General features: G+C 34.8%; 1 protein-coding gene across 2 annotated transcripts in view; it reads left to right on the forward strand.

The window, feature by feature from the left end:
* LOC121739932 (gamma-aminobutyric acid type B receptor subunit 2) overlaps positions 1-25,324 on the forward strand; it is a 148,208-nt gene that overhangs the window by 92,256 nt on the left and 30,628 nt on the right. For both annotated transcript variants that reach the window (XM_042132554.1, XM_042132556.1), the window contains exons 3-4: positions 15,845-16,023; positions 21,998-22,141. In XM_042132554.1, the coding sequence (XP_041988488.1) occupies positions 15,845-16,023; positions 21,998-22,141 (323 nt within the window). The remainder of the gene's footprint in view (positions 1-15,844; positions 16,024-21,997; positions 22,142-25,324) is intronic.

Consider the following 25,324-nt stretch of genomic DNA (forward strand, 5'->3'; position numbering starts at 1 on the left):
CGAGAACGTTGACCGCGCGCTTGCAAATGCTTATTGGGGTAAAAATAATAAAATTTAAAAAAATATTTTAAAATATTTTTCTATGTGGTTTATTATCATGTTTAAAGGGTTTTAATTATAAAAAAATAAAGAATAAAAAATTAAAAAAATAAAAAAAAAAATTAAAAAAAAATACATATTCGTAATCAGAAAATGTAGTATAATCATACCCCAAAGTTATCGGAAGTGGTCTTATTACACCCTGTATGTAATTTAATAAATAATAATAAAAGAAAAAAAAAATTTAAGGGTTAGGTAAGTAGGTAGGTCCCATACTATTTTTGCTCTATAACGGTACGTGCGCGGTATAACCCTTCGTGCGCGGGTCCGACTCGCACTTGGCCGATTATTGGTATTTTTAAGGTAGGGCATTGTGATTTTAAGGTAGGGCATTGCCCCACTATGCCCCCCCCCTAGCTACGGCCCTGCCACAAACCACAAACAAACACGTATATTTCCATTGAATTATTCCGGCGAAATATTCGACGGAAACATTCGAATGCGGGGTACGAATCTTTCCGCGGGGTGAGGGAAAACTTCTCCGGGGAGCATCTCCCTTCCGCGCCGCCGTCCCCCGCTCGCACGACTCGCTCGCCCGTACGAGCGGGCGACGGCGGTGCGGAAGGGAGATGCTCCCCGGAGAAGTTTTCCCTCACCCCGCGGAAAGATTCGTACCCCGCAATCGAATGTTTCCGTCGAATATTTCGCCGTGGCAGTCGGCACGTGCGAAGCGGTGATAGCGGCCGGCGGGCGACGCTCTATGCGCGGCGGCCATCGATGATTGATGCAAAATACGATTTTTCAGTATAAATAAAAATTCATATATTTTTTTTTATTAAATTCATTTTGAATAATTCAAATTTAAAGAAACTTTCCCAGAAGTATTCCGGAATTATTCGGAATTTTTCAGAAGTTTTGCAACTATAGTCGTGACTCGTGAGACTTAACAACTTGTCAGTACTTGATCAATTTATTAAAACTAGAGATCGCCCAATGGTCGAAATTCGACCTTACTTGCAACGACATTAGGACTACTACCTATATTTTGTAAAAAAATATTGACTTCATCATAGTTTTTTTCAATTCTTGTCTCTGGTACTCAGCTGATCTCAGACTGGCCGTTTAAGCATTGTCTAATAGTATCTAAAATTAAATAAAAAAAAGCAATAATCCATTTTCAATTTGTCAACTTGTTGTCAATAGACTTCAACCATAAATAAAAGAGTATAATTCGTATGTGTAGAAACCTAGGGACACTGGCTCACTAACACACCCAGTACCACTGCGGAGCGCACGTCTATACACCGTCACTGTCACAATACAACTGAGAGATATTGACTACTTGACAGATGATTTATATAGACTGCATCCCTACTACTGGTGTTTATGAGACAATGTTAAGTATCTACTATGTAGATACACTGCGCATACATACATCCCTTCCCTTTTCTAATTAAACTAGACATTACAAAATCTAGATGTATACCTACTGCAGTTATAACTCCTACTTTCTACGTCTTCTTACTTGCCGACTTGTTTCTTTATTTCAGTGACGACTCTTCCAATTGACTTTTCAATACTTACAAGTTTTATTTTTCTCTCCTCTTCTTACCCTTACCTCCTTCCATGAATATAAGCTTCCATCTCTTCTTTTTCTTCTTTTGGAACGGAGTTCCCCATCGCGCGCCGCGAAAGGAGGCTAGACCGAAAAAGTTGTAACGACACTTTTTATTAGCAGCTGCATGGTAGGGGTAGAGGGCGTTGATAGTATTCCTGTGCGTAAACTAGATGCGTTTTTTTAGAATAAACAGCGACGCGTTGTTAGTATACTTTTTGTTCTTCTATCCTTATCTACCCTTGGTTCTTCAGCTACTTTCAATTTAAAATAACTCAAATTATTTCTAATGTAATGGAAAACTACTTGTTAATTTCTAATTTAATGAAAAACCAAGCTCTTATTTATTCCCAATTTAATGAGAAACCACTTGATTAATTTCTAGTTTAATGAAAAACCAAGTTCTTATTTATTTCTAATTTAATGAGAAACCACTTGTTATTAATTTCCTATTGAAAAACCAAGTTCTTATTTATTCCCAATTTAATGAGAAACCACTTATTAATTTCCAATTTAATGAAAAACCAAGTTTGTATTTATTCCCAATTTAATGAGAAAACACATTTCCAATTTAATAAAAAACCAGATGTCCAATTTAATGGAAAACCAAGTTCTTATACTTTATTCACAATTTAATGAGAAACCACATTTCCATTTTAATGGAAAACCAGATGTCCAATTTAACGGAAAAGCTATTTCTAATTCAATGGAAAATCCTATTTCCAATTTAATGGAAATCATATTTCCGAAGCCGAAAACTCCAGTCCAGCCATGTATAACTGAAATCCTGCATTCAAATCATAATATTATGATAATACCAAAATATTATTTTTAGGTTTATTTATATTTTAAATAACAGACTGAATAAAATTAAACATATTTAATTACACCTCAGTTTCCACAATATTAAATATAATATGTAATTTTGATAGACGTTTAACCGTATTTCCAATCTAATAAAATGCCCGTCATATTTAATTGATTCAATTTATATGAGTGCTAGTAATATTTTTATTAGAATTCCATCAAATTCAGTAATTAGGTACCTATTATTTCATCTTCCATTTTTTCCTGTATAAATTCTTTAGACCTCATCATACCCCTTGGCAAGGCCTTTTCCTGACACTATTAATAATTTTTCCGTTTGTAGCCATGTTTGCGCCATCAATCCATAAACGTGTCAATCAACTTCACCACAGTTCAACGACGCATCAAGTTATCATTCCAAAATTTAAAAACTAGTGCCAAGTATAAATCACTGCTCGTGGGCTGATTGTCACCCCAACATGTAAGTATTTCCAATGCAATAGGAAACCTTTTACAATTGATTTTTAGAGCATTCTATAATTTCAACTGAATGAATTATAAGTCCTCTCAAAACAACAAAACAGTAAAATTCGTATTCAAGTATTTAAGTAATTTGAATAAAAACTATTAAACTTCTCTCAAAATTAAATGCAGAACGCCTACACCCATCGCATCATTGCAATTTCTTCAATACTGTATCTCAACTTTCACACAATAACAAGTACCATCGAACAACTATCCAAATATTTAAAATTACCAGCAGCCACTGTTCATTATCTGACTGTATGATTACGAAGAAACTGTTTAGTAACAATCAGTTCCGTGGCCACCCTAAAGATGTTGCCACCTTGAATATTACATTTTACATTCTTATAACCATTGTGTGATCATATTATACCAAATCACCGTACCATCGCGAGTCTGAATCATTATCCAAGGGTCAAGAACGTTGGTGTTCCCACCATTAACATTTCCACAACTAGACATATACTGCACTAGCTGTTTCCCGCGACTTCGTCCGCGTGGACTTCAGTTTATAGCGCGCGATGTCAACAAAATTGGTGTCAAAAGCTTTTATAAAAAAACCCTGGTCCAGCAATGTGTTAAATCAATACAGCTGTGTAGTGTGCACACAATAAGTACTTTATTTTTTATATTAAACTTTATATTTTATGCCAAATTTCAAAGCATATTTAGCCCCCCAATTACACAACTTTACCCATAAACTATTTATCATTGATAGGTTTAGCCCCAATTTCACCAACGTCTGTTAGTGTTAACAGCTTGTTAAAATGTCCTGTCTTCTCTTTCGTTCATATGAAAAACGAAACAGCTAACGTGATACTAATTCGATCATTAACTTTAACAGTCGTTGGTGAAATTTGGTCTTAAGGTTACGTCACTGCCTGCACAGATAAAGTATTGAGTTATTTAATACCGTAGAATAGATATAACAATCGAAAAAAATCGAGACTTAAATGTAAGATGATACCACCTCTTATAGAAAGACTTTTGAGCAAGCGTCAGCGCGATGTAGAAGACGCACGGCGCCATCTATTATGAATTTTTTGAACAAATTTACGACCCTTACAACCCTTTTTTCCAGTAAAAAAGTAGCCTATGTCCTTTCTCAGGCTTTAGACTATCTGTATACAAAATTTCATTACAATCGGTTCGGTAGTTTTGGCGTTTGGCGTGAAAGCGAGACTGACAGACAGACAGAGATACTTTCGCATTTATAATATTAGTATAGATTATGTGCACACTGCACAGCTGTTTTTGGGTATTTTGATTAATTAAGGGCCGCGCTACACCGGAATGGCAGCGGCGAGGCGAGCACTTTCAGCGCTGCCATTCCGGTGTAGCGCGGCCCTAAGAGGGGTACCACTTACCAGGGTTTTAAAAAGTTTTTAAATTTGACACAAATTTTGTTGACACCGCGCGCTATAAACTAAAGTCCACGCGGACGAAGTCGCGGGCAACAGCTAGTATATATATAATATTATTATAATATTATTAAACATCATATTCTAACGTATTAAATACTATAAACAAAAACATACTAACTAATAAGTATGATTAGTTCTATGTTACAATAAAGTAAAAAATAAAACGCCATCTGTTGAATCGTATTAGAACTAAAATGTTCATTCCATCGATATATTTCTGGATTTTTTATAATATTATACATAAAATATGTTTAAGATTTTTGAAATTTTATTTTAATACACATCCAAGACCCAGGAAAATTGAAAACTTTTTGTTCCGCCTGCGGGACTCGAACCCAGGACCCCCGGGATGAGCGCTGGCCACGCGCAATGCGAATTCATTTTCATCGAAATTTTCATGGAAATAAGATATTTTCCCACATCAAAATGTAGCCTATGTCCTTTCTCAGACTCTAGAATAACTGTATACAAAATTTCATTGCAATCGGTTCAGTAGTTTTGGCGTGAAAGCAAGACAGACAGACAGAGATACTTTCGCATTTATAATATTAGTATAGTATGGATTATAATATTATTAAACATCATATTCTAACGTATTAAAAACTATAAACAAAAACATACTAACTAATAAGTATGATTAGTTCTATGTTACAATAAAGTAAAAAATATAACGCCATCTGTTGAATCGTATTAGAACTAAAATGTTCATTCCATTGATATATTTCTGGATTTTTTATAATATTATACATAAAATATGTTTAAGATTTTTGAAATTTTATTTTAATACACATCCAAGACCCAGGAAAATTGAAAACTTTTTGTTCCGCCTGCGGGACTCGAACCCAGGACCCCCGGGATGAGCGCTGGCCACGCGCAATGCGAATTCATTTTCATCGAAATTTTCATGGAAATAAGATATTTTCCCACATCAAAATGTAGCCTATGTCCTTTCTCAGGCTCTAGAATAACTGTATACAAAATTTCATTGCAATCGGTTCAGTAGTTTTGGCGTGAAAGCAAGACAGACAGACAGAGATACTTTCGCATTTATAATATTAGTATAGTATGGATTATAATATTATTAAACATCATATTCTAACGTATTAAAAACTATAAACAAAAACATACTAACTAATAAGTATGATTAGTTCTATGTTACAATAAAGTAAAAAATAAAACGCCATCTGTTGAATCGTATTAGAACTAAAATGTTCATTCCATTGATATATTTCTGGATTTTTTATAATATTATACATAAAATATGTTTAAGATTTTTGAAATTTTATTTTAATACACATCCAAGACCCAGGAAAATTGAAAACTTTTTGTTCCGCCTGCGGGACTCGAACCCAGGACCCCCGGGATGAGCGCTGGCCACGCGCAATGCGAATTCATTTTCATCGAAATTTTCATGGAAATAAGATATTTTCCCACATCAAAATGTAGCCTATGTCCTTTCTCAGACTCTAGAATAACTGTATACAAAATTTCATTGCAATCGGTTCAGTAGTTTTGGCGTGAAAGCAAGACAGACAGACAGACAGACAGACAGAGATACTTTCGCATTTATAATATTAGTATGGATTATAATATTATTAAACATCATATTCTAACGTATTAAAAACTATAAACAAAAACATACTAACTAATAAGTATGATTAGTTCTATGTTACAATAAAGTAAAAAAATATAACGCCATCTGTTGAATCGTATTAGAACTAAAATGTTCATTCCATTGATATATTTCTGGATTTTTTATAATATTATACATAAAATATGTTTAAGATTTTTGAAATTTTATTTTAATACACATCCAAGACCCAGGAAAATTGAAAACTTTTTGTTCCGCCTGCGGGACTCGAACCCAGGACCCCCGGGATGAGCGCTGGCCACGCGCAATGCGAATTCATTTTCATCGAAATTTTCATGGAAATAAGATATTTTCCCACATCAAAATGTAGCCTATGTCCTTTCTCAGACTCTAGAATAACTGTATACAAAATTTCATTGCAATCGGTTCAGTAGTTTTGGCGTGAAAGCAAGACAGACAGACAGACAGACAGACAGACAGAGATACTTTCGCATTTATAATATTAGTATGGATTAAAACTTTGATGACTCGACCAAACAGCAACTCCCAACGTTTCTCCTTTTAATAAACATAATATAATTCATTCTTCAAAACAACTTCAAAATGACTATTAGTCATGTAAATTTTCATTACCTGAATCATTAACATAATTAACAAAATCTATCTTTACTAAGAATTTCGATTACGCGACGGCATCACCAAATCCAAGTTATACAAACCTACTAGGTTTGGCCATCCCGACTTCCGACATACTATGATACTCTGCATATTTGTTTGCATTATTGGCAACAATTACTATAATACTGATACCATTGTCAATTCAACATTACTTCCAACAATGTAGTTTGTGTTGAGAACCAGGTAGAACCTGTATATTATATTACTAGCTGTTGCCCGCGACTTCGTCCGCGTGGACTTTAGTTTATAGCGCGCGGTGTCAACAAAATTGCTCGCCTCGCCGCTGCCATTCCGGTGTAGCGCGGCCCTTAATTAATCAAAATACCCAAAAACAGCTGTGCAGTGTGCACATAATCTATACTAATATTATAAATGCGAAAGTATCTATGTTTGTCTGTCTGTCTGTCTGTCAGTCTCGCTTTCACGCCAAACGCCAAAACTACTGAACCGATTGTAATGAAATTTTGTATACAGATAGTCTAAAGCCTGAGAAAGGACATAGGCTACTTTTTTACTGGAAAAAAGGGTTGTCGGGGGGTGAAAATGCGTAAATTTGTTCAAATTAAGTTAGTTCCAAAAAATTATAATAGATGGCGCCATGCGCTGACGCTTGCTCAAAAGTCTTACAATTAAGTTTCGATTTTTTAGGGTTCCGTACCTCAAAAGGAAAAAACGGAACCCTTATAGGATCACTTTGTTGTCCGTCTGTCCGTCCGTCCGTCTGTCAAGACCCTTTTTCTCAGGAACGCGTGGAGGTATGAAGCTGAAATTTATATCAATTACTCAGGTCTACTGTCCCTTGAAGCTGTGAAAAAATCAAACTTCTAAGCCAACGCAATCAAAAGATACAGCCGTTTATGCCGCAAATTTTCGACACTTGCAAGGGAATCAAAACCTACAGGGTGCTTCCCGTGAACTCAGAATCTTGAAATTTGGTACGAAGCAACGTCTTATAGCATAGATAAAGGAAAAATTACGAAAACCATAAATTTTTAGTTACATCACATAATATATTTTTTTTAATAATTTTAAACTTACTACCCATTTCCTCATAAACGCGTAGAGGTATTAAATTGAAATTCATACCAAATACTCAGGTCTATAATACCTTTAAGCTGTCGGAACCCTCGGTGCGCGAGTCCGACTCGCACTTGGCCGGTTTTTTCGATTGTTATATCTATTCTACGGTATTAAATAACTCAGTACTTTATCTGGGCAGTGACGTAACCTTAAACCTATCAATGATAAATAGTTTATGGGTAAAGTTGTGTAATTGGGGGGCTAAATAAGTTTTAACATTTGGCATAAAATATAAAGTTTTATATAAAAAAATGAAATACTTATAATTGTGTGCACACTACACAGCTGTATTGATTTAAGGGGTACCAGGGTTTTTTTATAAAAGCTTTTGACACCAATTTTGTTGACATCGCGCATTATAAACTGAAGTCCACGCGGACGAAGTCGCGGGCAACAGCTGGTAACTAATAAGTATGATTAGTTCTATGTTACAATGACGTAAAAAATAAAACGCCATCTGTTGAATCGTATTAGAACTAAAATGTTCATTGCATCGATATATTTCTGGATTTTTTATAATATTATACATAAAATATATTTAAGATTTTTGAAATTTTATTTTAATACACATCCAAGACCCAGGAACATTGAAAACTTTTTGTTCCGCCTGCGGGACTCGAACCCAGGACCCCCGGGATGAGCGCTGGCCACGCGCAATGCGAATTCATTTTCATCGATATTTTCATGGAAATAAGATATTTTCCCACATCAAAATGTAGCCTGTGTCCTTTCTCAGACTCTAGAATAACTGTGTACAAAATTTCATTGCAATCGGTTCAGTAGTTTTGGCGTGAAAGCGAGACAGACAGACAGACAGAGATACTTTCGCATTTATAATATTAGTATGGATATGGATATTAGTATGGATCTATCAAATACCTCCTGCGTATGTGATAACAAACATTATGCCGAATCATAGACCTGGCAAACAAACATAATATCAGCACAATAATTACAAAAATTAAATTAAGAAATTTAAAAAAAAACCCCGCCAAACAACTTTAAAAAGTAATGAAATATTATATTTTACTGACTTTAAGTGTTAAAAAATTCTTAAGTGTAAAGTGATATTTTAGTCCATAACTGTTGTCACGGTGTGTCGGGGGACCGCCAACAGTGTCTTTTGCATTTTGTATCGCCATGTCACTGATTGTCTCGATTCGGTTCGCTGTGAACTGTCCCTTAAACTATAATGTTATGCGAAATCAAACATCTACATTAGCGGTCCCCCGACACACCTTGACAACAATTATGGACTAAAATATCACTTTATAAACTTAAAGTCAGTAAAATATATTATTTCATAGTGTCCGACCGAAGCTTCGGCTTCGGCTTCGGCGGCCGAAGCCTTCGGCCAAAAAAACCATCTTCGGCGAACCTTCGGCTTCGGCCTAAAACCCGGCCGAAGCCGAAGGTTTCGCCGAAGGTCCGAGCAACTGTCGAAATTGAACGAACTGTTACGAAAGACTGTGTGAAATGTGAATCGTGAGAGAGCGACGCGATGGACCGGTCGCGTATGGAGAGGGCGCTGGGAGTCACTGTCAAATACAATAAACAAACACTAACTTCTTAATAAATCATTTAATTTTTTATTAAGAAGTTACCGTTTATTTTATTTTTTAGTCTAGTTTCAGTCTAGTCGAGTAAAACAAAGACTGATTGATTGGTCTAATTATTGTTATTTGCGAAATAATAAAAAAAATATTATTTTTTACAATAGTACAGTCAATAAAGTAGTTGTAGAATGCGTGAGCGGGAACCTAAGAGATTTCTGCTGGAACTTATTCAGGGTGCTTAGGGACAAAACATACTAAAAGTCCTTAAGTCTAGGAGGTGAGCAGGAGTGAGGGGAGGGTGACAAAAGTCTAAATTTTTGGTTTTTGGCTAATAAGTAAAATACGATGCGTTGCCTAATTCTGATTGAATAGTAGCTTTACCACTTCTATGCTTCGTTCAGTAAGTGAGAGGGCTGTAAACACATCCCACATCCCCTCATCCCCCTTGAGGCGGCAACGCACCAGTAGCACCCCTGGTGTTGCAGACGACGCAAGGCATTACGATAACCAGTTTCCTTCCAAACCTTCAATATTGAAGTTTTGAAATAATTTTAATATTCATTGTAGCTTGTAGGTCACAATTTTAAACAAAATTAATTACTGATAGTCGAGATTAAGATTATAAACCTTCGACTTCGGCCGAAGGTTGTGGCGATTGCCGATTAATCGGCTTCGGCTTCGGCCAAAAATAGACCTTCGGTCGGACACTATTATTTCATTACTTTTTAAAGTTGTTTGGCGGGGTTTTTTTTTTAATTTCTTAATTTAATTTTATTTCATGCTTTTTAAACTTGTGTTGGTTATAGTGCAGAATAATTCCTATCAACAGGATCATAATATTCGATATATCCCAATGAATACCATCTAAGAGTGTCCTTTTGGATGAGGCCGTCAATATGAGTCCAAACATGAAACTTCTACTTTGGGTTCATAATATGGAGCTCGGCTCCTATAGAATCCAGGTAATGCTACAGCAGCAGCGTGCAAAAATTTATTGGTTATCTACGTCTTACTAGTTGTCGCAATTAAAATGAGCCCAAACACTAAACCATTGCTCTAAGTTGGTGAGGAGTTTGGTATTCTATTGATTACCAGGTGATGCTACAGCACCAGGTCAACTTTCCATTAATGTGTAAATATTCATAAATGAATCATTCAAAATCACGAACTAGAATGCAATGAAGCCCACCAAACGACGACAACAGACAGACAGACGGACGGACGGACGGACGGACGGACGGACAGACGGACAGACGGACAGACGGACAGACGGACAGACGGACAGACGGACAGACGGACAGACAGACACGTCAAACTTATAACACCCCTCTTTTTTGTCGGGGGTTAAGTATACTTACTATACTTAGTATATAGGTTTTGAGTGACAAGCCTATACACTACAGTATGTATAGGCTTGTCACTCAAAAATCTGTCATTTATCCTAGTAGTAGTGTCGTAGTGTGTGTAACGTTTTATTTGTTAAAAATATATATAATAAAAGCATAATTTTAAAATAATATTAGCTCGATGCACTCCTTCACCATATAAACTATAACTGTGCAAAATTTCATGCACCTACGTTTCCCCATTTTGCGTAAAAAGGGTTACAAAGTTTTTCTCTCACGTATTATATAGATAAAAATATAATATCAATTTACTCAGTTAAATTGGTACTAATTTATAAGTATTTACAAATCGCGCGATTTATGTTTACTTTAAGATCATGCCAATTGTAACGATCAATGTTTTTTGTTAGTCTTTACATTACTTTTACTACTACTTAGATCGCGATGGAACTGCATTTTAGGATTCCGTACCCAAAGGGTAAAAACGTGACCCTATTACTGAGACTTCGATGTCTGTCCGTCTGTCTGTCTGTCTGTCTCCAGGCTGTATCTCAAGAACTGCTATAGCTAGACTTCTGACATTTTCACAGATTGTGTATATCTGTTGCCTCTATAACAACAAAATATGTATACAAAAAATAAAGTTAATATTAATTAAGGGCTCCCATACAAGAAACGTGATTTTTTTGGCCTTGCTTGCTCGTAATCAATAATGGTAACAGCACTTGAAATTTTCACAAAATCGTTAATTATATTTATACTTTAATAATCTATACATCTATTACATCTATACATATAAATAAAATTGGAGTGTCTGTTTGTAATATACAAAGAACCGTTTTTTACTACATGCATATTAATCTATATACGCTACATACACCAAAACAACATTTTTTACAATTTTTGTCTGTATGTCTGTCTGTCTGTCTGTTTGTTCCGGCTGATCTCTGAAACGGCTGGAGCTATTTTGCCGGGACTTGTTTTGGTAGATAGCTGATGTAGTAAGGTAGTACTTAGGTTATTTTTTAACCGACTTCCAAAAAGGAGGAGGTTATATTTTACTTTTTTCATATTTGTTAGCGGACTATCGATCTTTGTTATTATACTATGTTGACGCGGACGAAGTCGCGGGCAACAGCTAGTTAAGGGGGCGACTAACCCTAAAGTGTCGATTTTATAATTCATTTTTATACTTGAAAACAAGCCCCGAATTGTTTCATTTTCTAAAATTAGATACTACAGTATACATATTTCCAAGAATTCGATCTGAGCAAAAACACGATATCTTTAAATTTTCTCGATAGAAAAAAAAACACAAAGATGCATCTAATTTTCACGAATTTTTCATTTATTGCCATAACCATGCATTGAACTAAATTAATATTTTAACACATTGTATAAAATGCTATCATTGAGAGATCGACCTAGCGGATTTTTAAAATGTTGTATATTTATCGAGTTATTGATAAAAAACTAATTTGGCGATGAATCCGCGTCGTTCTTTTTCACCTGGCATATGAAAGACGGGCGTGAATGTGAAGAGAGGACGATGTTTGATTTTTGGGGTTAGTCGCCCTCTAATATAATTAAAATAAAACGCTCCCATACAAAAAACACAATTTTTTGTCTACTTTCACTCTATACCGGTCATTTTTACTAGCACTGTGTTGATATTTTTTAGATTACATTTACTTTAAAGTGATTATAATTTTTAATAAAATTTTGTGACACCGTAGATTTACCTATTGTGATGCCACCAACAGCTGCTAAAAAAATTATAATAATATCCTTTATGTATTATCGACTTCACTTTATGACTTTTAGTCAAGACGTTAAATGCAGTCAACATTTTGACGAGCTGTCCTTCGGTCATTCAACGAATGCGTTAGTCGTTACTCGTTCAATCAAATTGCAGATAAAACCAGATGACTGCGACAGTTATAAAATGATTTAATCGTATTTTCAAACCCTTAAAAAGATTACTAAAATCGTGCTCATTTTGTTTCCTTCATAATCAATATTTATTTTCGATTTAAAAAAAACTGAACCTCGTTCTACTAAAGAGCATCTGTAATAGACAATTTTCAGGACTAAAACACTTTTACGTGCAATTTAATTAACAAGGCTTGCTACACAAAATTCTTTAGCCGCAGTAACAAACGGGAAGTCTGATGGTGAAATTAAAAATACTTCCACAGAATATTCCGTTCAAAAACTATTAAAAGATTTTACTCGTCGTGTTCCTATTTTCTTTAAACATTTTTTACTGATAACAAATAAAGAAATTAATAAATGAAGACCGTATGTAACAATGTTCAAACGAGTAAATTATTACGTTCCAGTCCTGTTATCAACTGAGGAACTCCCCAATTACAGAAAAAAATCAAATTGTCGAACAACAATTCGAGCATCTAATTCCGTATTGACAGAATTTTACACTTCACCACTTCACCTGTAAATATATTTTGGCGAGTTCAACTTTCATTGTTGTCAACGCTTGTTAACACGGGTCAATAATTGTTGGTACGTTCACACTTCACGATTAAGCGGGCCCCCAGACGATCAATTTTATTGTGCAATATTATTGGCCGTCTAAACATTTTTTTAATTCGAACTCATAGCTTTACTGAGACGCTTTTGGGGGTTCAAACAACAATCAAACTCTTCAGCGTATACTAGTACTACTAAACTTTTAGTACGGGAGCCCTAGAACAATTATTTTTTAAAAGCTTTTATTGAACTTGCTCTGTATGTATGTATGTATGTTACGGTGGAATTTTTTAACTCAATTTTGAAGTAGATATATTTAGCCGATTGAGCTGAAATTTTGCATACTCGTTTAGTTTGGATGACCATGCACGATATGGTATGTAACATCACTCTATATCCAATCGACCATCCAAGATGAAATAATTATTTTCTATGCAGTTCTACAATATGAATATTAAATGAAAATGTTTTATGAGAGTAACTCGAAAACAAATGTAATTTCATTCTACATCCAACATGGCGGCTCATCCAAGATAGTGGAATAGTTATTTTTTAAGCACTTCTGCAATATGGATATCAAATGAAAGGGCTCATTGAAAGAAACTCGAAAAGGAATGTCATAATGTCATTCTACATCCAATATGGCGGCTCATCAAAGATATGGGAATAGTTATTTTTAATGTACTTCGGCAATATGAGTATCAAATGAAAGGGCTTATTGAGAGTAACTCGGAAACGAATGTAGGTAATGTCATTCTATATCCAATAACGATGGCAGCTTAACCAAGATAGGGGAGTACTTATTTTAAAGCGCTTCTGTAATAATTATGGGTATCAAATAAAAATTGAGAGTCATTGAGAGTAAATTGAAAAGTAATAGTCGTGTCGTGTCGTGTTGTGTCGTGTCGTGTCGTGTCGTGTCGTGTCGTGACGTGACGTGACGTGACGTGACGTGACGTGACGTGACGTGACGTGACGTGACGTGACGTGACGTGACGTGACGTGACGTGACGTGACGTGACGTGACGTGACGTGACGTGACGTGACGTGACGTGACGTGACGTGACGTGTCGTGTCGTGTCGTGTCAGTGTCAGCCGGTTGAATCCGGTCACTTTTGTTAAATGAAATTTAACTTTTTAGTCATGCAGAAATAAACGGAATAAAACAACTCGCTAAATATATAGATTTTTTTAAGGACTTCAGTTAATCAGAATTTAACAATTTTTTCAAGAATTACCATCAAACAGACTAAGAAATCTAGCCAGAGAAAACTAAAAAACAAAAAATAAATTGAAACAAAAAACTTTTTGAAAAAAAGCTTTTATTTAAATAGTCTAAAAAGAAGAAAATAAATTTCTCCGTAAAATTTTAACTATTAAGTTTTAATCCTCAATATTTTATACAATTTGCATGATAATAAAAGCTTGTCGCGCTATTTGTACATAAACTATTACCAATTTAACTGAGTAGTATATCTTTTTTTAAATAAATTTATCAAGTAAGTACTAGATTGTCAAGTCTCGCGAGTCGCGACAAGCTTTTATTATCATGCAAATTGTATAAAATATTGAGGATTAAAACTTAATAGTTAAAATTTTTAAGGAGAAATTTATTTTCTTCTTTTTAGACTATTTAAAAAAAGCTTTTTTTCAAAAAGTTTTTTGTTTTAATTTATTTTATTACTATCAAGCAAATTTTTTGTGACTGGCTTCATTTTGATAAGACGAACAAAATTTTTATCTGCGAAAAATCTTGAAAGTGGTGGCTAACAGAAATAGAAAGGATTTCATACTTGGACTTGATGGTCCTCAAATATGGATTGTTCTATTAACTGTAGGACAATGTTACTCTTAAATTATATAACTATTAACCTATTAATATACAAAAAATCAGCTTGTTAGGGTTTCGTTTTAGGGTTCAGTAGTCAACCAATATGAATCCCTAGTTTAGAGTTCACTGTGAAAGTAGCAAGTAGGGTATACCCTAAAGTATTATCATTTTCTTTTATTACACCCTGTATATTATAAGTAAGTATAGATGATGTAACTACTAACTAGATCTGCATAATCCAATTGTTCTTAGTCAATTCTATATTAGCAGTTACCTACTAAGGATGATGTAAGCATTGATAGTTATATTTTACGTAGCAGTGTACCTGACATAAACAGAGTTGTGGTTTCATAATATATTATTTATACCTTTGTATGGCGAATGCGACTGCGAATGATGGTCGTCGAGTGTAATGTTCCAAATTCATATTTATTATCCCCGCGCGAATTACAACGTGCAATTCGTTGCATAGTATTTTTGCGGGAATTTAACTAAATATGTAATTGTTGAATCCTCATTCAATATTCATATCTGTAGCTTTATGAATTAATTTTAGCTCTAGAAAATGATTTCAGATCTTGTCCACGTACAAATTTAGAATAGACTTTTTAATTTGTATGTGGACCAGAACTAATCTTTCCGACCAAAACAAATGGATGAATTGTAACTCTAAAATAATTTTTAGAGCTAGAGTAATTATTATTCTACGCTCAAAAGTAAGTTATAAAAAAGTTAAAAAGTGTGTAAGTATACTTACCGAAATAACTTGTCATAGACCATAGCGCAAAGTTATTTAAACTTACTAAGAGTAATTATTGCAAAACATCTACAACAAAATAATCTATAATTATTGTTGTTACAGCAGCCGAGACCCCTAAGCGAATATTATCGATCCTGGGTCTATTCGAGCTGTCAGTGGGGGACGTGCCCCGCGTGGACGGCATGTCGGAGCTGGCGGCCGCGCGGCTTGCCGTCAGCCACGTCAACACCAACCACCTGCTGCCAGGATACGAGCTCACACTCATCACTAACGACACCAAGGTGAGCTTATACCTAAAACTAGACATTCCGCGCATTTTGGTCTGTTTTTCCCGCATAAAAGTGTCTATCTGTGCAAAATTACATAAAAATCGGTTCGTACTTAGTTCGTGAGATGATAAACAAACTTTAACAGAAACTTATAACTATTTTAGTAATCTGTGCTTTAACTTTCAATCAAACACTCTTCAGCTTTTTAATACCTATAATATTACAAAACGGAATAAATGTAACTTTATGTGGATAAATCAATGTTTACTTAGAATGTGAAGGTACTATAGGTGGATGTCCATTGTACATTGTACATGTCAAGTAAATAAATAATAGAACACAATGTTCGGTCTGGAGACATCACAGCACTTCGATGCGCACGTTCTCTATTATAATTGCAAAAGTCACTCTCTAGTCTCTGTTATCTCTTCATGCTTTACCGACCAATTTTGCAGTTTCATATGGAAAACTGAACAACTTTGAATTCCGGAAAGGGAGATCAGATAGCTTTTGCCTCGGCTAAATCCCGCGCGATAAATTAATTTCGGTGCTAAGTGCAATTACGAAGCAACTGGTAACATCTCGTTGATGATTTTCATCAAATGCCTTTTTTTAGAGTTCCGTACCCAAAGGGTAAAAACGGGACCCTATTACTAAGACTTCGTTGTCTGTCTGTCTGTCCGTCTGTCCGGCTATCCGTCTGTCCGTCTGTACGTCTGTCCGTCGGTCTGTCTGTCCGTCTGTCTGTTTGTCGCCAGGCTGTAACTCAAGAACCTATATAGCTAGACATCTGAAATTTTCACAGATTGTGTGCCGCTATAACAAGAAATAGGTACTAAAAACATAATTTTTTTTTGCTCGATATCAATAATGGCAACAGGTAGGCACTTGAAATTTTCACAAAGGCCTAAAATATATGTGTACTTTAATAATTAATAATAATATTTAAATAAAATAAAAAATTAAGGGGGGCTCCCAAGCAGACTCGCCCACGAAGGGTTCCGTACCGTTATAGAGCAAAAATAGGGCAAAATTGTGTTTTTTGTATAGTAGCTGTAGAAACCTAGGGACACTGGCTCACTAACACACCCAGTACCACTGCGGAGCGCACGTCTATACACCGTCACTGTCACTCTATATATGTAATATATAGATATATAATACAACTGAAACTCTAGACTACTTGACAATGACATATATAGATTGCATCCCCACTACTGGTGTTTATGAGACAATGTTAAGTATCTACTATGTAGATACACTGCGCATACACTACATCCCTTCCCTTTTCTAATTTTGATTAAATCAGACATTACAAAATCTAGATGTATACCTACTGTTATAACTCCTACTTTCTACGCCTTCTTACTTGTCTTCTTACTTGACTTGTTTCTTTATTTCAATGACGACTCTTCCAATTGACTTTTCAATACTTACAAGTTTCCTTTTTCTCTCCTCTTCATACCCTATATTGCCATAGCTTATATTCATGGAAGGATACCTCCTTGGTAGGTATGGTATCCTTCCATGAATATAAGCTTCCATCTCTTCTTTTTCTTCTTTTGGAACGAAGTTCCTTATAAAGCGTTGCGAAATGAGGCTAGACAGAAAGTTGTAACGACACCTTCCTAATAGTACCTGCATGGTAGGGACAGAGAGCGTTGATAGCACTCCTGTGCGTCAACCGGATGGTGTTCCTTGAGAACAACAGCGACGCTCTGCTAGTATTCCTGGGCTTCACTATATCTTTTGATCCTCTATACTTATCTATCCTTGGTTCTTCAGCTACTTCCAATTTAAAGGAAGTCAAATTATTTCTAATGTAATGGAAAACCACTTGCTAATTTCCAATTTAATGAAAAACCAAGCTCATAATTTATTCCCAATTTAACGAGAAACCACATGTTAATCAGATTCAATCAAAAAATTATTAATATTTTGAAGATTATTAACCTAAACACACAATGTAAAAATACAAGTAAAAAAATTTCAGCTGGAGACCGTAAGATAGGAAAAATGGATAATATGAACAACAACTTAATATGAACAAATTTACGCATTTTCACCCCCTTACAACGCTTTTTTCCAGTAAAAAAAGTAGCCTATGTCCTTTCTCAGGCTTTAGACTATCTGTATACAAAATTTCATTACAATCGGTTCGGTAGTTTTGGCGTGAAAGCGAGACAGACAGACAGACAGATAGAGATACTTTCGCATTTATAATATTAGTATAGATTATTATTTAAGTAAACATAATATTATAAAGGCCTTCATTGTTAAAAATTTCAGGTTTTGCCATTACTGATATAGAGAAAAAAAAGCTAAAAAAATCACGATTGTTGTATGGGAGCCCCTTTAAATATTTATTTTATTTTTAGTAACTATTTGTTGTTATAGCGGCAACAGATACAAACAATCTATGAAAATTTTAGAAGCCTAGCGGTTCTTGAGATACAGCCTGGAGACAGACAGACGGATGGACAGACGGATAGACAACGAAGTCTCAGTTTCCCGTTTTCACCCTTTGGGTACGGAACCCTAAAAACAACGCAAAACGTTTAGGTTCAGAAAATAAGTCTCATTACTCACGAACCTAGTTAAAAGGCGCGTTTCTATTCGAAACGTAATAGTCAGAACCTTACCTTTGTCTAGCTCCTTTATTTTAAATTAAATTCTCTCTAGACATCTATTAACCAGCTCGTTTAGTTTTACGGAAGCTCGTTAAAGAAAGCAATCACAAATAATTGAACAGTCCATTTAGTAATAAAAACTAAAAGCAAGTAAACGTATATTAATGATAACAAAAGCGCGAGCGACAATCTGTTAAAAATTAAATTAACGTTATTAGATTCAATTTATGTAGAACCATAGAGGATAATATTATTATATAAAATATTCTACCATGGACAAATAATTATTATTGGTTCATGGTAGAATATATTTTTATAAGTTCTTTATTTTTCTCAGAATAGCGTGATATATTATTATTGAAAAAGTTATTAATTAGGTGTGTTCTGATTTTAATGTACTAAAAAAATACTCTAGTAAGTATTATAGTTCTCATTAATTATATAGGGTGCAATTTAACCTTCCTGCCAAATTTGGATATATTGATCCTTGTTAAAAATAAAAATACACGTATTTCTTCTTTTATAATCACTCAATACTAAAATTTTGAGAAATAGCCTCTGAAAGTTATCCTACCAAACACCACAAAATATGGACACATGCGCGGCCCGGCCCCGCCCCGCCCTTCCATTGACAGTCTTGCAGTGACGGATTAAGACTACTTGATGCCCTAAGCAATACATGCCTGAGGGCCCCCCTATCCGTATCTCAACTATAATCGGTCTTTGAACCTTTACTCTTCTGGTGTCCCCTCAGACGTGATGCCCTAGGCAATTGCTTAATTTGATTAAGGGCTAATCCGTCACTGCATTCTTGTTATTATCATAAGTTGCGAATTTTCCCTTTATACCACAGAATAGATAATAGTACAAGTACTTCATACTTTGACGAACTTAGGACCGTCAAATGTAAAGGACGTAGACAGGTATGTTTAGAATAAAATTAATTGATACACATCAAAAGAATCGAAAATTACAACTTTTTAATTACGAAAAATAAGCACTTTAGAAATTTATAATAAATCTAAACCACATCCTTCGCATTTAGGCGTATTTAAAAATTCAATTAACTTATGTACACAGTACAACTAATTAAAAAATAAAAATCAAAACAACCCACCTCTAAATCTTATTTACTTCCATCTTGTCTACACTTAGCATAGTTCAAACGAGTTTAAAACTGCAATCCGTTTTGCTTTAAGCAAAGTCTAGCGCGTTTTGCACATTGTCTTTAAAAGTTTGTTACTTTAAAAGTTTGTTAAGCACAACTTTGTCACTTTTAACCTCGTCAGAGGCATGTCTTCGAGGCTGGCTAGGCGTGTGCAGGTGTTGCGAAGTGCGAACTGTCCATAATCCGTGTCTTTGATTGTCTCGCGATTCAGATTCAGGGTACAGCTGCTGCATTCGAGAATCATCAATCAGCTGTTACGAAGACGAGGAACGCTTTCTTGCTCGTACAGTCTCTGGGTTCCGACTTCCGCGTAAACTTCCGCCACTCAAAAACCTCCACCTATGCCTCCACATTTCATAACACTCGGTCGTGGTTAGGGTACATTGTTTACAGACACTAATAGGCTACTTGACCTAATTTTTTTCTTCATGCCAATCGCTTCTTAATCATTCATTTTCACAAAAAAAAACTAATATTTTAAAATTTTACACAGTAAAAACCCATAAAAATGTTGATTGAAAAATATGCCTTATAAATGGTGCCGAAAACACTGTCCGCCATAGTGTGACGTCATACGTTTTGTATTTTAGACTCTCTTTATTGAACATTTTTTGTGTGCTAAATGTACGACTCTAAAAGTGCCCAAAAATTATAATAGAATTAAATAAGAAATTAGAAATAATTTGTAATGTTGAAAACTTTTGGAAAAAAGTTTTGGCCATTTCATTTCCCGTCTACAATAAATGGAGATAATATATAAAACTGATGTTTTATTTGAATTATTTAAGAAAATATATTTAACAAATCTTTCTAGGCTTATTCTTATTATTTATGAACAAATAAACTTACATATAACGAGTGCGATAAATAAAAGATATTAAATTACAAGTATGATGACGTCACATCCAAATCGGAAGTACCGCAAAAGCGTTTTCGTCAGTACAAATCCTATTTTCATAAAATCATATTTTCAAATCGACTTTATTTATCAATCATAAGCTTTTATTTCATGATAAGGGTGAAATACGGTTTCCTAGGCCAAGTTCTACTAGAAATATGCATTTGTTCAATGAAATTGAATATTGGTTAAGTAGCCTATTAAAGCGCGGGGGCCGGGGGCGCCACCAAAAATCAACACCCTATTTTTTTTGGTTTAATGGACTCACCTAATGATATCTAAGCCCCAAAAAAAATTTGGCAGGTAGGTTTAATTGCACCCTGTAGAGTAGTAAGTGTACGTTACGTACGTAATTATTTTCCTTAACTAGGGAGAGCTATTCGTCCCTTGGAGGTCTGATTAATCCTTCGATCGGAGATTCTTGGAAATCTATTGTTGTCGCGGTCACCGGTGTCCGCTTGATGGGTTAATTTGAAACTTTGCATATTATGACGTATTAACACAGAATAGATAATAGTACAAGTACAGAAATCTCACTGCTTTGATGTTCACAAATGCCGCCGTTTTATGTGCCTACTATTATGCTGTCGGAAGTGGCATTTACGTCATTGTTATGTGATAACTGTTAGTTTAAAAATATGTCGCGTAGAAATTACCAACGGACCGCACGCGAGCAGCCGACATTGAGCTCTCTGGCGCCGCGTGAAGGTAGACTTTATTTCACACCTTGTGTGTGTTGTTCACTATATTCCGAAAATAGGGTTGTCAAAATAAAATAAGTATAAATATCACGCAAGGTAATACATACGGAAACAGTTAGGTAAATGAATACCGAACATATAAATCAGTTTACAAGTCAGCGCAAAGGTTCGGCTAATACGCTTTCAGTCACACACTTTGCGCCTGCTATTTTATAGTTTTTTGATCGTCGTTTTTTTATACATTAATTAAATTGAGTCAAAAAAACGAATCGCCCTAGATATATTCTTTGTCTTTAATTCAGTGCAAAAATTATCTGAAAATTCGTTAAAAGAAGAGGTAAGTTTGGGATTTTTTTCTATCGAGCGAAGTTCATGATATTGTGTAACGGAATATAAATTCCACTGTGTTAACTAACACATATATTTTTTTCAGAATTTAAATTACTTACTATATTTTTGTGTCTACTGTCAGTTTTAAATCTTGAAAATCGTCCGTTTCTAGGAATGCCGGCCCTCAAGAGCGAATTTGATAATTTGTTAAAATAAAAAAAAATAAAGTTTTTCAGTTTTTTTTAATATTTATTTTCAGTGCGACCCCGGCGTGGGTCTGGACAGGTTCTTCCACGCGCTGTACTCTCGGCGAGAGTCACGGCTGGTGATGCTGCTCGGGACCGCCTGCTCCGAGGTCACTGAGAGCATCGCCAAGGTGGTGCCATATTGGAATATTGTGCAGGTTAGTCCAAATATTGATTAATTTCTCCAATAATACTAATATACTAACAGATATTTATTGATTTATAGGCAGATGGCGGATCTACGTGTTACTAAGTATTGATATGGCAAGCCAATGTTAATCTTAGGTTAACATAACTAGACCTAATGGTCCGCCATTTTTCTATGAATTAATTTATCTGAAAGTACATCTTATTGATCGCAATATATTATGTATTATGTTATTTATTGCATGTTTCTACATGCAATAAATAACATACAAGGGATACTTGTTTCTTTCACATGTGCATGAAAACCTAATACGTTAGAAATTAGAAGAGCCAATAAGCCTAATACCTAGGTACTTGAGCGGCCGCACCGAAAACTATCACAAATAATAACAAATGTCATAGCTTTATATGTTTTCAATCTCTGAAAAAAAAGGCAAAAATACTTTCAATCAATTCCATACGTCCAGAACATTCGTGGTGAGATTTTGATATAAGTATTGTATGTAGGCGCTTAAGAGGAGTCCACACCGTCCTTTTTTCCATACAAACCGCCCATGTCTATTAACAATGTCGGATGTGAAAAACGACAACTTTACAGGAGAGCGATTTAAAGTCTAAATTGTGCATAACTTTTTACTTATTTCAAGTAGGATCATGAAATTTCAGGGTAATACCACAGAATAGATAATAGTACAAGTACAGAAGTCTCACTGCTTTGATGTTCACAAATGCCGCCGATTTATGTGCCTACTATTATGCTTGTCGGAAGTGGCATTTACGTTATTGTTATGTGATAACTGTTAGTTTAAAAATATGTCGCGTAGAAATTACCAACAAAAATGACAACAATTTAAAGAAAAAATATATTTTTATGGACTTCTGTCAAATAAAACGTAAAAACAATGTACATATGAAAATACATTTATTTCTGATTTAAATAATTCGGAAAATCAAATTTTCATCCGAAATTATTATTATTATTTTTTTTTTTTTATTCATTTCAAAAACTTAAAAACTAATACATTTTAAACCTCGCCAAACCAAAGTTTAACGACGAGATACGCTCATTAACCTGAAAATGAAAACTTACTTACTTAAAACATTGAAATTTAAAATTATTACCATCACTATTTTGTTGACTTTTGATAGCATAACTTATATTAACTAAGCAAAATAAAAAAATAAAAAAATATATATCTATACTAATATTATAAAGAGGTAAACTTAGTTTGTTTGTTTGTATGTTTGTTTGTTTGTTTGTTTAATTGTAATGAATAGGCTCAAAAACTACTGGACCGATTTTAAAAATTATTTCACCACTCAAAAGCTACATTATTTACGAGTAACATAGGCTACTTTTTATTTTGGGAAATATAGGGTTCCGTAAGATATTTAGATTTTTCTGACACAAGGTGAAAAAAATCAACCGTAAAAGTTACTTATTTTGCGTACGCTGCCTAAACTATAAAAGATAGAACCATACAATGTTCTAAGTAAATGTAGGTCTTATAAATATCTACAAAAATGTCCGCGACACACTATATCTATCTATGTTGATTGAGGCACAACAACCATTTTTTTTATTTCAAAATCTTGATTTTTTTTTGTACTACATTTAAAAGTATTTATTTTACTCATGCTGATAATCCTTATCAAAATAAATTATTTCATCACTAAGTACAGTTTGTGTAGATAATATTTTGTCTTTGAATGATTGATTGAAATTTGAAAAAAATTATTGATGAAAATTGGACGTTTGGTTTAGAAGTTATGGCGAAATTAAAAATTGCGATTTTCGGTACGCCCGTTTCGAAGTGAGCGCTACCAAGGCGGGGGTACGCCTTGATTGCGCCGCGAAGATTATGACCGGCCCGGCAGCTGGTGAATCTATACTAATATTATAAATGCGAAAGTATCTCTGTCTGTCTCTCTGTCTCGCTTTCACGCTAAAACTACTGAACCGGTTGTAATGAAATTTTGTACACAGATAGTCTAAGGCCTGAGAAAGGACATAGGCTACTTTTTAACTGGAAAAAGGGGTTGTATTATATAATTTGTTCAAATTAAGTTAGTTCCAAAAACTCATAACAGATGGCGCCAAGAGTCGCCTAGATCGCGCTATCGCTTGCTCATAATATGTATTTTTATAAGAGGTGGTACGATGTTGAGGAGGGTTTTTCGATTCTTTCGATTGTTATACACGTTATTAATTAATAACTCACCTACCAACTTAGATATCAGAAACAACAGCGCCAAAACTACTGAACCGATTGTAATGAAATTTTGTACACAGATAGTCTAAAGCCTGAGAAAGGACATAGGCTACTTTTTACTGGAAAAAGGGGTTGTAAGGGGGTGTTTATGTGTAAATTTGTTCAAATTAAATTAGTTCTAAAACTCATAACAGATGGCGCCAAGAGTCACCTAGATCGCGCTATCGCTTGCTCATATTATGTAGGTGGTACCATGTTGGGTTTAATTTTTCGATTCTTTCGATTGTTATACACGTCATCAAATAACTCACCTACCAACATAGATATCAGAAACAACAGCATACCAATAATAACTACTAAATAGTTTATGGGTAAAGCTAAAGTTGTGTAATGCAGCTAAGTTGTGTTAAGCTAAATAAGCGCCCTTAAAATTTGGTATATAAAAGTTTAATTTAAAAAAAATAATTATGTGCACACTACACTGCTGTTTTGGGTATTTTGATTAAAGGAGTGAGCACACTGAGACGCGCCGTGCCGGGGCTTATCGCAAAAATCCGCCTCCATACAATTTGTATGGAAGCGGATGCGCGTATCGCACACTGTGTCGGGGCGCAGCGGATTTCCGCTTCCATACAAATTGCATGGAGGCGGATTTTCGCGATGAGCCCCGGCACGCTGAGCCCCGGCACGGCCCGTCTCAGTGTGCTCACTCCTTTAAGGGTTACCAGGGTTTTAAAAAGCTTTTGACACCAATTTTGTTGACACCGCGCGCTATAAACTGAAGTCCACGATTATAAAGAGAAAAAGTTTTTTTTATTCGTATGTTTGTTTGTATTGAATGGGGTCAATAACTACTGAACTAATTTTGAAAATTCTTTTACTTTAGTAAAGCTACATCATTTGCAAAGAACACAGGCTATGTATTATTCTGAAAAATATTAGGGATCCTACTGAAAATAGCAAAAATATAACCCAAAGTGG

This window comes from Aricia agestis, chromosome 2 (assembly GCF_905147365.1).
Source record: "Aricia agestis chromosome 2, ilAriAges1.1, whole genome shotgun sequence".
NCBI lineage: Eukaryota > Metazoa > Arthropoda > Insecta > Lepidoptera > Lycaenidae > Aricia > Aricia agestis.